Here is a 12,761-nt window from a genome sequence, read left to right as displayed (position 1 = left end):
GGTCTATTTTGAAGCCTATTAAGATAATCGCGAGTCCAAACCTTCCACATATGCTGCTGAATTCTTGTGCATTTATTCCACAAAGACAATTTATTTTCTTGAATATCAGAGAGATCTAATTCAGGATAAGACATTAAGTTAGATCCATAAGGAAGTGTCCGGGAGTAAGAAAGGAAAAATCGGACGGGTCGTCTGAGAGCGCACAGATAGGGCGTGAATTGAGCACTGCTTCAATCTGCGAAAGTACAGTGGATAGTTCTTCGAAAGTAAAATTGGAGTTACCCATTATTCTTACGAGATGATATTTGAAGCTCTTTATGTCAGCTTCCCAAATACCACCGGTGGTGTGGTGAGCGTGGAGGGATAAACTTCCATTGAATTTGACATGAAGTAGCGAAAGAGCGAAAGAGCGAGGTATCACCTTTGAGAAGCAACTCATAAAGTTCTTTCAATTGATTTTTCGCTGAAAATGATACTCGGATTACCCCTTCGGGCGATAAATCTTTTCAGAGTCAATAAGAACGCTTCAGTAGAAAGACTGGAAATTAATTCCACATGCACGGCGCGAGTAGCTAAACATACAAACACTGCCATATAGGCCTTAGTAAGGGGAGCTCTCTTGAGTTTAGAGGTCTTGATTGGAAATGGACCACCAAAATCAACTCCAACGTTTATAAATGGACGTGCAATTTGAACTCTTTCCCTCGGGAGATTAGCCATGATTTGGGAAGCGACTTGTGCGTTAAAACGGTAACAAGTGAGACAATTTTGTATTATACGTTTGATTTGTCGAAGACCCTCAAGAGGCCAGAATTTCAATCTAACATTGGACAGTGTATTTTGAGGGCCAGAATGTAGAAGTCTTCGATGTTTTCGGGTAAGTAATAAATTGACAATATGTGATTTTGAGGGCAACAGTAGAGGGAATTTCTGATCATAAGAAACATCTGAAAAGAGAAGACGACCGCCTACTCGTATCATTTGAGACGAATCTAGAAAGGGATTTAATTTACGAATAGACTTATCGTTAAGCAGACGATTATCCATTAAAAATTGGATTTCCGAACTGAAGAAATGAGACTGGGTCAATTTGATAATCATTAACTCAGAACTAGAGAGTTCATTTGGAGTGAGAGGACCTGTACGTCTATGAGACTTAGCTCTTACATTGTGAATAAAACGAATGCAGTATGCAAAAGCTCTCTGAAGTCGAGTGAAACATGAAAATTTGCAGAGGGCATCATACACTTGTGAATCTGGTTTTCTGATCAGATGAGTAACCCTTTTGAGTTCAGGCAGTTCATCAACATTAATACTCGAAGGACCATTATATACAAAGAGGTTGAAATCAAAGTGTGGATCTGACAAAAATTGAGGACCATTAAACCAAAGATCACAATCAAGCAACTGCAAGGGTGTAGCACCACGAGATAATATATCCGCAGGGTTGTCTTTCGATCGTACATGTCTCCATGTATGGTTGGAGGTGAGTTCTTGAATTTGAGTTACTCTATTGGCTACAAAGGTAGACCAACGAGAAGGGTGTGAATTAATCCATGCGAGGACGACTTCGGAATCTGTCCATAAATTGACAGAATTTATCTGAGATTGGGATGGAATCAAGACAGAAAGAATCTTCGTAACAAGATTAGAGAGTAATAATACTCCTAGAAGTTCTAATCGAGGAAGAGTCACAACTTTTACAGGACTAACACGACTCTTTGAGGAGATTAGATTGCAAGAGATAAAGCCATTTTCATGTGATGTTCTTAAATAAACACAAGCACCATACGCGCTAAGACTTGCATCCGAAAACTCATGTATTTGAGTACTTGTTACATTGCTAGAATTTTGCAGCAACCTAGGAATCTTGAGATTGGAGAGGTGAGGAAGTGTTTGTAAAAATAGATTCCATTGTGTAAGCAAATTTGGACTGAGGTGGTCATCCCAATTCGACCTTTCTAACCAAATCTTTCTCATAATTAATTTAGCAGATACCACTACAGGGTTAATCAATCCGATAGGGTCATAAATGGAAGCAATTAAAGAAAGAACTTCTCTTTTTGTATAGGTATCCTTAACGGTAACCTTTGGCACAAGAACTGAAAAATGATCGGAGTGAGAATTCCAACATAGGCCGAGAATTTTGTTCGTGTTATTTTCAGGATTGATTACATAACTAGCTTCATTAGAGATATGAGAAATACCTGCGAGAAATTCAGGTGAGTTTGCACACCATTTATGAAGCGAGAAACAAGCGAGGTTCAAACATTCGGTTAATTGACGATGAATTTCGAAGAGTGTTTCAAAATCGTTACAGCCATACAGCACATCATCGATATAAGAGCAATTTAAAAGAGCATCACTAGCCAAGGGAAATTTGTCGGAATGTTTTTGAGCTAATTCCTTAAGACATCTAGTGCTGAGAAAACCGGAGTTATTTAATCCATAAGTGACAGTTTCAAGTTGAAGACATTTCAAATCCTCTTGAGGTGAATCACACCATAAGATGTTCAACAGAAATACCTGTTCGGGATTTACTCGAATTTGTCTGTACATATGACGTAGATCTGCTACAATACAGTATTTAAATAATCTAAAATTTATCAAAATATCGAATAATTCGCGTTGTACCGTATAACCAGGAAGCATTATGTCATTAAGACTTAGATTTGAGGTAGTTTTCATACTGCCATCAAAGACAACACGCAACTTATTTGTTACGCTATCCTTTAAAACGCAATGGTGAGGAATAAAGTATTTTAAATCACAGTGAATATTTCGAGTGGAGAGAGGCACATATCTGCAATGTCCAAGTGCAATATATTCATGAATAAATTGTTTATACTGTGCGTATAATTGATCTGACTTGATCAGTTTCTGTTCGAGGTTTAGGAATCGCTTCTTTGCGAGGAAAAACGATTCGCCCAATTTTTTATATTCGTTGGGAGATTTGAAAGGGAGATCTACTTGGAATCTACCAGATGATAATATTTTAAGTGACGATTTAAAAATATCTTCGGCTTGTTGCTCCGAAGGAGTTAGGATTTTTGGAGTACAAGTAGAAGACGAGATTTCTTCTATTTCCCAAAACGACCGTACGAGTGAATCGGTATTTTGAGTTTGAACGAACAAGGATACTTCATTTCGAGGTTGAGTATTTTCTTGAATGTTAAGTATAGAATATGAGTCAATTGACCCAGATGATTGAGGTACATTTCCACCTACAAGATAACCGAGATGAGTATTTGTTAAGGTAGGAAGATTAGGGCCTAATTTTAATAACCCGTAAGTATTCTTATTTTCCCTCCTTCTGTCCATAAGGTGTAATATTTCATCTGCCTTCCATTCGTTCTTCTTCTTCCGCTCGTAGTCACTAATGACTTCTTTCGCACCGTTGCATATAGCGTCCCTTAAGTTGATCCAGTCTCTTTCAATATCATCAGTATTGGTTGTTAAAGCAACATTACTATTAATGCTATTTGTAAGCTTGACTTTTATCTCGGGATTTCTAAGTTGATCCATATCTAATCTTTTGTTGTTCTGTTTCTGGATTAAGGTTTTTAGTCTGACTCGTAATTGGGCTACAAGAGGATTATGATCAGAGTTTATATCAGCTCCAGGATATGTTTTGGGCTGATATTATTGCGTTACGAAATCGTTTGTTAATTGTTATAAAGTCTATCTCATTTCTAACGATGTACCCAGTCCTGTATTGTGGTGGCCTCCAAAAGTACAATCTTCTTAATGGTAACTTAATTAGTGATAATTCAGTTTTTCTCTTGGCAAAACTGTATTAGTCGATCACCTTACTCATTTCTTGATCCCAACCCATACTTGCCAACTACTTCACTGACTTCGCCTTTTCTACTTTGGAGTTAAAATCACCCATTACCATGGTTATGTCTTGTTTCTTTAGATTTTTTATGATTTCGTCTAATTGTTCGTAAAACTCTTCAACTTCTTTATCAGTACTCTCAGATGTGGGAGCATAAACCTGAATTATATTTATGTCTAGAGGGTGCGCACTTATCTGAATCAACATGCAGCGTCTGAATATGGAATAAAATTTTTTATGTTTTTGGATTTTATTATTTACTAGAACCGCTACTCCATGCTCATGGTTGCCATCTTCTTCTCTGCTGCCTGAAAAAAATATTGTTGCATCCTCCTTCTCTCACTTACCATTACCTGGCCATCTTATTTCACTCAACCCCAGAATATCAATTTTGAGCCACTCTGAGATAGCGCGTCGCGTTGTTTAGTTTTCCAGTGTGATAAACAGTTCTTACGTTCCATGTAGCTATCTTAACAGTATTTTTTCTGATATTTTATTTGTTTTCTCCAGTCGCATATTTCCCACGCAAGGCCTGGTACCCACCGTTGCGTGACCGGTCTCTGATTTCACATCCTCCAGCCCGGGAACTCGACGACACCGGTTGCTAATCGGGTCGCATGGCATATCATTTTTAAATCTTTCACTCGTCATGATGGTTTTACTAGGGATATATAATGTGGTAGTCATCTTGTGGCTTTCCACATCCTTATGCCGTTGACTACTTAATAGTTCCTCCGCCTTCGAAGCCGATTTTTCAACTCCAGGACAAAAGAGTGTCTTACCACTTACCAACGCATCCGCCCGAAGCCGTTCGGGCTTCGGGCGAATGGACTCATCCGACACTCAGTAATCACTCGGTAAAATTTTCGCCATCTCTGGCTACCCTCACTTAGTGTAGCCTGCAGACCAATGCAGTTACCCGGGGTGTGGCACGTGGAGCCATAAGTGAGAGTCAGGTGTCTTATGAGGACCAGTTATCAAGAACACCATCTCCCGTCTATGACGTTCGATGTGGTCGTTCCAATAAAAGGTACACCTCTATAACACAACCCTACACCCCATACTGATATCATTTAGTGAATTATCTATTGGTCCGTGGGATCAGTGCATTTCTTTTGACCTCTTCTGAGTTTTGTTATGCTTTATTTTAGAAGAATAGGTTGTTTTAAATGTTGTGATGTAATTATTCCTACCCTTGTAACTGATTCAAAAGCTTATTGTTATTTGTTGTTCCATGAGTTTAAATTTTTATAAAAAATTGTCAAGAATTAAATTTTGTCTAATAAAATTGCCTTATACTCATCTGTTTTGACTAACTTGCCTGTGTAACTTTGTTTGCAAATACAGAAATAATCTTTTCAAAGCTTTTATCGAAATAGCTATATCCACCTGTTTATTCAATAAAATTCGTTAAAGAAGTTACCGAAAAATGCCGAAAAAATACATACCTTTTAATTTTATTTTGTTTTCCGCTGTGCCTCAAGATTCAAGAGAAGTTCTATGTGGGATTCGAGACCCCTGTCAATGAATAAGATATTTTTTGTACCTTTGCATTCTTATATTTTTATCTTTGTTTCTTTGTCTTTTCGACCATTTGACTTTGTATTTTATCATCTAATTAGGGTTCAAATTTATCCCAATTAGTCCCAGGCTATATTTTGATTAAAAATTCATTTTTATCCTAATAAGGAATCTTCCTAGTTAGAAAGTTCATATAATAATGCAAGAGTTTAGTAATACAATTTAACATTTGAAATGTTTTTGTTATAAATAATAGTGCATATCTCATTATCATTATTGAATATTTAGTGTTAATTAATATTTATGGGCCGTTTCTATATTAACATGTTTAAATTGAAATTGATTAACTGAATAGTAAATATTTTATTCTTTTTGCATGTTTGTTTTATTCTCAACAGTTATCCATTGCAAAAGAACTTAGGCTAATTATCATATTTTCTTATATTATATAACGATTCTATTCGATTATTTTACTAAAGTATCTTATTCAAATTCCGACGGTAAAACTCGCTAACTCATATTGTTTTTCGTAAGGAACACTAACACTTAAACCGGAACACTTAAATTAAACATTTCCAAACAACCAACTTTTTGAGGTCTTATCTAATTTATCGCTATGTGCAAGTTCTAAAGAGCGACACCTAGTGCAATAAATCAGCGGAAGGTGTGAGCACTATTAATATTTTAGTCTTATATTAGCTGCAAATAAAGTGACTTACACTTCTTTATTTAATAAAATAATTATTGTAATATATAGGGAGAGATGGTTGATCCCTCTTTTAGTATTTGAAGATTATTTCTGGCCATAATAGTTATTTTCTTAATTTCATTAAACAGGTTCATAATGTGGTTATCTCCTTCCACTGGGTGTTCACCTAGAATTGTTTTTTGTAAAGAAAAAAATAAGGTGGATCAGTTCTTGTAAAACACTAGTGCGGTTCAAGAACCCCTGTCTATGAGGAATACTTGATCCCCGTGAGGGGGCTACTTGAACTCTGGATAAAGTATCCCACCCATTATTGCCAATTATGAAAGGTAATTAAATTAGACAATGAAACAAATAAACTACCTACTATATTAAATAAAAACATAAATTACAAAAATAAATTGAGCCATAAAAGAATAATTATTTAGAAAACGTTAGCATCAAATCTATGGTTAAATTTTATAATGTCAGCAGTCCTGGCCGTTCTGCTGACGAACGGCTGCGGCAGCTTTTGTACGTTTGTCCGTCCACTTCGCTGACGTCCTCTACTGGTGGAAAAGTGAAACAGCTTCCTTATAGTCCATTCCGCCTTAAGAATTTAACTTCCAATGTATTTTCTTCAGGCACAAAACTTGTCCAACATAAAATTCTTAGTTGTTTTTTAGTACAAAACTTGACTGAAACGTAGTCGTCTGCCTCAGGATCCTGATATCAATAAGCTCATCATCTAAAAGGAAATCAGAGCCACCGCTCTATCTGGAAGGCTGGGAATATCATCCTCCTCTTCATCAGTCGAATCGAAAGTTCAGTGTTTCTAAGTGTTGGAAGCTTTTCTGCTCTTTTCTTATTGACTGCGGCTTTCTTAAGAGTAAGTTCTTCAATTCCGCTGTTTCAGAGGTATCAGTTAGAATGCAAGAGTGCCCCCGTTTTCTACTCCAAGAAGATTGGGCACGAGGTGCTGCCTTGGGATATGGTATGATCTCTTGTGAAGAAAAATGTTTCACAGACATTATATCCGATGTTGAAGTGCAAGGTTGTAGGGCTCGAGACAAAGTTGGTTCTATAGAAATTGATGTACTAGCACTAGGCGTTGACTGTATTGGATCCAGAACTGATTCCTGAATCAAAGTTGGGTCTGGACGGTCCGTGACAGTGGTCATAAATTCGTCATCAGTAAATATGTTTGGATTTATCGGCCATATTCCAGACACTTTGAACCCACTTATGATATTTGAAGGAGCCATGACGCGGGGGAACGCATCTCCAAGCAGTTCTGCAATGTCGTAAATGATAATAGTTCTTCCGGGAATTTGACCATAAATTTGGAAGCTGCTTCGTCGAGTAGTAAGTCTTTAGTGGACCAAAACCGCACGGTTCCAATGGCTGCAACTTATGAGAGGTGTGCGGCGTAATTGTAAGAAATACGATGCCGTTGTCTCTCGAATGATTTACAGCCTCCAATGAGCAGTGGCTCTCATGGTTGTCCATAACAATTAAATGTTTTCGATCCAGGTTTGGCTGAGTGAAACGAACAAAGTGTTCCAAAAACTTCAGAAAACCAGAGCAAATCATCCACTCACTGGGATATGTTGTTGTATTGCTGCCAAATGGTGCATGGCTTAGAAACCTGTCCTGCCAGTTTTTTCTGGAAAATATCATGTAAGGAGGCATGTGACCCCCTGCAGAATTGATGCCAGCACACACCCTAACTATGTTATTTTGCTGGTGTTATTTTGCCCACCATCTTCGACCCTTTCACAGCAATTATTTTAGCAGGTTTGTGTACTGTAGTGAGGCCAGTTTCGTCAATATTCCATATACGTTCAGGAGGAAACTGGTACCGTGTATAAACATTTGTTAATTGATTCATGAATGTATTAACTGTGTGACGATTGAAGCTGAGCTTCGTGCCAAGCTTGTGACTTCTGGTGTCCTTAATGACGGCGTAGGGTTTCTATCAAGAAAACCTCGTAACATTCGCGGCATATGATATACTATTTGCTGCAGCATTGGAGTATGCCGATTTGCGCAATTGCACCACAGTAAGACCGTAATACATCTTGGGCATATGTTTCTCAAAACATACTAAGTTCTTTTCCTTTTCAAGTGAAAAAACCTGGCGCACCTTGTAGCCTAGGAGAGATATCATGATTTTTCTGTACAACCTCTTCAATGTCATGACATTTATTCGAACTGCCTAGCGGATGCTTTGTAGCTTCCTCCATTTTTTACCGTATTTACAGCCGCTTTAACATTTTCTGCATCAGGTGGAACTCTTTTCGTTGCTCCTATTTTAGTTGAGAACTTTGGCATCTGAAAAAATAAACATGAATAAAATTAATTACATTAAACTCGAGATAAAAGAAACACAAACTGGGATACTTGATCCTGGGATCGTAAGAATCCAGAATTTGGGGTATGTTACTTACTTCTGCATTAATATGATATAAATTTACTTTCCTCGGTGCATTATTTGTGCTTAGAAGTTGGATACCGATAGAACCTTGAATTTACATTTTTTGTGTATTTTTACAATTTATACACCAAATTTTATAAATCCCATTTTGTTCAATAACTACTTATAAACTATGCTAACAAAGTTGCAAAATTTCAACCGCTGCACGCGCACGATTGTTTCTCGTATCCCCCTCAAGTACTTGCACACAGCGAATAGTCTTTCTCAATAATGGGATGAATACATTGTACACAAGGCTCGAGTTACAGCGTTAAACTCTAATTTGTTATCGTATTCCGTCCGAAATATATCTCGTCCATCTATGTATTAGTGTCGCTTCACCACTAATATGCTGTGCCTAAGGTGATCACCGACAGTAGCTAAGTGACGTTATCAGCGCGTAAGCACGAGTTAGCGCCAAAGTCTCATTCTCACCGGTTATGCTATAATATCTTATTCCCTACATCGCCGAGCGTCGAGACGCTAAGTTTATACCCTGCCAATCAATATATTCCCACAAAAAAGTAAGTGAGCTTTCATGAATTGATAACATTTGATGAGGAACGCCAGGAGTTTTCTTATTTTCAATCAATTGCTAATTTTATTCACAAACACCTATTGCATTTTTTGTGATTATCTTTAATTTTTTTAACAGCTATTTTAAATGTGTTCTACATAGACTCGGAGAGACTAATAATTTTATGTAGAAGTGACGAGTTCGTACACGTCCCTGAAACCAGCACTCTCTGGGATTTCCGGATTGGAAATCGAAACTTCAAACAAATGTAAAATATAATTCTGCAGAGCGGAATCATCAATTGTGGTTAATCCCATATAAAATAATATTTAACTTACACATACTTAGACCGTTTTAAAACCCCCCTGTATTCCGAAAGGGTTTCCACGGTTAGTACACTTAAACCTAGAGCTAAGATAAATACTCTTGTAGGACTTAATATTAAACTCACCAGTCTTCCGGGTTGTATCGCGTCTATTATCATTGCGCCGAGCTTTTATACCCTCTTCGATGTCTTCTTCAGGGCTTCGGAGATCTCAGTCGCCGAGCCCCCAGATACTACTACACTGATTACTAATCAAAGCATTACTGGTGCTGGGAATAGAGGACGGGTCATTTATACCGTCGATGGTGACGTGGCTTGGGTGGAGGTTGGCGTTGGGGCCAGCGTGTGGATTGGGCGCGGGGTTGGCGCCACATTTGTGACAGTAGGATTTACCTATACCCTTATATACTCCCTTACATATTCATTCTCTTAATATCTGCCCACGATTGTCTAAAATTCACTTTTCTGTGCCATGTTGTACCGGCTTGTTTCCTTATACTCTGAGATACGGCTTGTTTCCTTATATCATGGTTCCATCTTAAATTTGGACATCTTGGTTGACGCCTCTTGGATACCACAGTGTAATTCTAGTGGACCACCTATTGTCAGTTCTTCTCGCTAAATGTTCCACCCACTGCCATTTTAAAGATTTAATTCTATGGATTACATCAAAAACCTTGGTTTTCTGTCTGATCCATTCTATACTTTTTCGATCTCTCTTTGTTATACCTAGCATGCATCGCTCCATTGACCTTTGAGTGACTTTGAGTTTCGATATTATCTCTTTCTTTACTGTCCAAGTTTCGTAGCCGTATGTCATGATTGGTAGTATACACTGATCGAATGTTTTTTTCTTCAGATGGATTGGCATCTTCGATTTGAATATAACTGCATATTTCTACCAAAAGATGTCCAAGCTAGTTTCACTCTTCTGTTGATTTCTGGAAGTAAGGAGCCAGATTTATGTATTAATTGTCCCAGCTATACATACTCGTCTACTGTTTTAAGTGCAGTATTGTTTATTATTACATCTTGGACATCGTTTGTACATGGTTTTTGTTTTTGTCAAGGTCATTTTTAGGCCATCTTCATTGCTAGCTGCATTTAGGTCGCTTATAAGTAATAAGCAATAAGAACGATGTCGTTTGCAAATCTTAGATGGCTGAGGTATTCTACATCAATGGATATAGCTTTTTTCTGCTAGTTTATTATGCTGAATATATTTTCTAGAGTTGCAGTGAAGAGCTTTGGTGATATTGCGTCTCCTTGTCGGATCCCTCTGGTAGTGAGGAATTCTGGAGTGTTTTCATAAATTTTTACCTTAGCTTTTGCTTGTCTTTATATATTTACTTCTATTACTGCCTTGGGATATAGAATCGAAAGCCTTCTCGAAATCTATGAAGGTTAATTCTACCGGTATTTCATATTCTTTAGCTCTACTCATTAGTTCTCGACGTGTATGAATATGATGATATGATCTATGGTACTAAATCCACTTCTGAAGCCATCTAATGCGTTTGTTAATCTGTTGTTGATAATCTTTGTGAATATCTTGTAAACGATTGATAGTGGACTTATAAGTCTGTAGTTTTTGTTTTATCTTTGCTGCCTTTCTTATGAATGAGAATTATGTTTGCTGTATTCCAATGTGCTGGTATGCATCTCGATCTTAGGCAGTTCGTAAATATGCCTGCTAAGGTTTTCCAGGTTTTATTGCCAGCATATTTAAGCAGTTTCACTGTTAGTGTGTCAGGGGCTTTGTATAGTTCGCTGTAGGATTTAGTTATGAGTTGTATTATTTCATTTCTGTCTGTAATTATGGTGTTTTCGTTTGTAGAGCAACGATTTGCTTCTTCCCAATGATTAACGCTTTTCTTGGTTTCTTATAGTTTTAGTTTTATAGTCTTTTATTGTATTTTCTTATGTCTTCTTTAATACTTTTCCTCATTGTCTTACAAAGTTCTGTGTATTGTATTCTCTGTATTACTTTCATTTCTCTTCTTTGTTTTAGTATTATTTTAGTTTTATCAGACAGTTTACTATGTTGATTTTGTTGTTGCGGGCCTCCGATTTCTTTGGCACTATCAAGGATGACTTCTATTAATTTTAAGAGCTGTCGACTTGGTCATATATATTCTTTCATCAATTATCTTTGGTAGTGATCTGGGGCTTCTTTTAGATTGTTATTATTTATACCAGTTATTCTTGGTTTTGTGATTAATTTTATTCTTTCTAGTTTCAGATCCAGAACAATTTTTGCTCTGATTAGTCTATGGTCGCTACCTGAAATTTATTTATTACACTGACATCTTTTATTGTAGCAATCTTGTTGGTTAGAATGAAGTCAATTTCATTCTTAGTGACTCCATCTGTTGCTACCCAAGTTCATTTTCTGTTTGAAATTTTTAAAACATTTGCAGATTTGAGCAAAAGCGTTGCTATCGCTTTAATAAATTGAAACGCCAAATATATGACGAACGGAGCACAATTTGTAGAACACCGGGGGATTTTATCTTCTCCTCCTGACGTGTTGCTCACTGCCTGTTGGGGCAGTACCTTCGATCTGGTTCTAATTATATCTATTAATTAATTAAAATGTGTTACCTTACATTTGGCGATCACACTTCCCGTATTACACTTTAAAAAACATCTTACTACTTGAGAAACTTTATTTTGCGTTAATTGAACATTGTGTGTTGAAAAATGAGCGAATTAATTTTAATTAATCAAATGTGACAGTGACACAATGACTGATGTTTTTTTCTAATAAAATTGAGAAGAGAATACGTGATAATCTCGCAATTATGTGCAAAGAGTATATGCAACATCTATCGTGCATTCTCGGGTACAACTCGACTTAAAACTAAAAGTAGTATTTTTTAAAAAGGGTGTTCGTCATTTGGATCATAATTTTAGATTGCGCTACGCAACACAATTCGTTAAACCTTCCCCTTCTAGAACCATCACGATCTCTCCGAAACAGTTATATTTATTACAAGCGAGATCTTAGAAATTTCTGGTAAACTCAAAAAGCAGAACCGAAGTAATTAAATAAAGAATTTTTATTTTACCGTTTAGTCTGATATGACCACGCTCTGTTGTCGGGAAATATAAACTTATAATAAATATGTATAAAATTAATTATGTGTAAATCAATGAAAATAGTGTTAGTGTAAATAAATAAGTGTAAGAAGATTATATAAATTAAATAAAGACTAAATAAAATAGTGAAAATAGAAGATAGTAAAAACGTTACAATGTGTTTATATTTTTATCTAGACATGACGAAAATGTTGAAAAAATATTTAAAATTGCCGACATTATAATAGTTGGAGTTCAAATATTGCCGTTGAGAAAACCGAGACTTGTACCTCAATATAAACGCTCTGAGATAGCGCG

At 36.7% G+C, this 12,761-nt stretch overlaps 1 protein-coding gene across 1 annotated transcript; it reads right to left on the bottom strand.

The window, feature by feature from the left end:
* Positions 1–435: 435 nt before the first annotated feature.
* LOC140431792 (uncharacterized) lies at positions 436–3,525 on the bottom strand. Its single transcript, XM_072519673.1, has one exon. It carries the CDS (start codon positions 3,523–3,525, stop codon positions 436–438), a length of 3,090 nt encoding a protein of 1,029 aa, XP_072375774.1.
* Positions 3,526–12,761: the final 9,236 nt, after the last annotated feature.

This window comes from Diabrotica undecimpunctata, unplaced genomic scaffold (genome assembly GCF_040954645.1).
Source record: "Diabrotica undecimpunctata isolate CICGRU unplaced genomic scaffold, icDiaUnde3 ctg00002015.1, whole genome shotgun sequence".
Lineage (NCBI taxonomy): Eukaryota > Metazoa > Arthropoda > Insecta > Coleoptera > Chrysomelidae > Diabrotica > Diabrotica undecimpunctata.
The sequence above is the reverse complement of the archived record's forward strand: the minus strand, read 5'-3'. Positions and strand labels throughout refer to the sequence as shown.

Bases quoted from the DNA above. Each gene is read 5' to 3' on its own strand.
- LOC140431792 (XM_072519673.1), bottom strand. From the start codon at position 3,525: ATGGATCAACTTAGAAATCCCGAGATAAAAGTCAAGCTTACAAATAGC.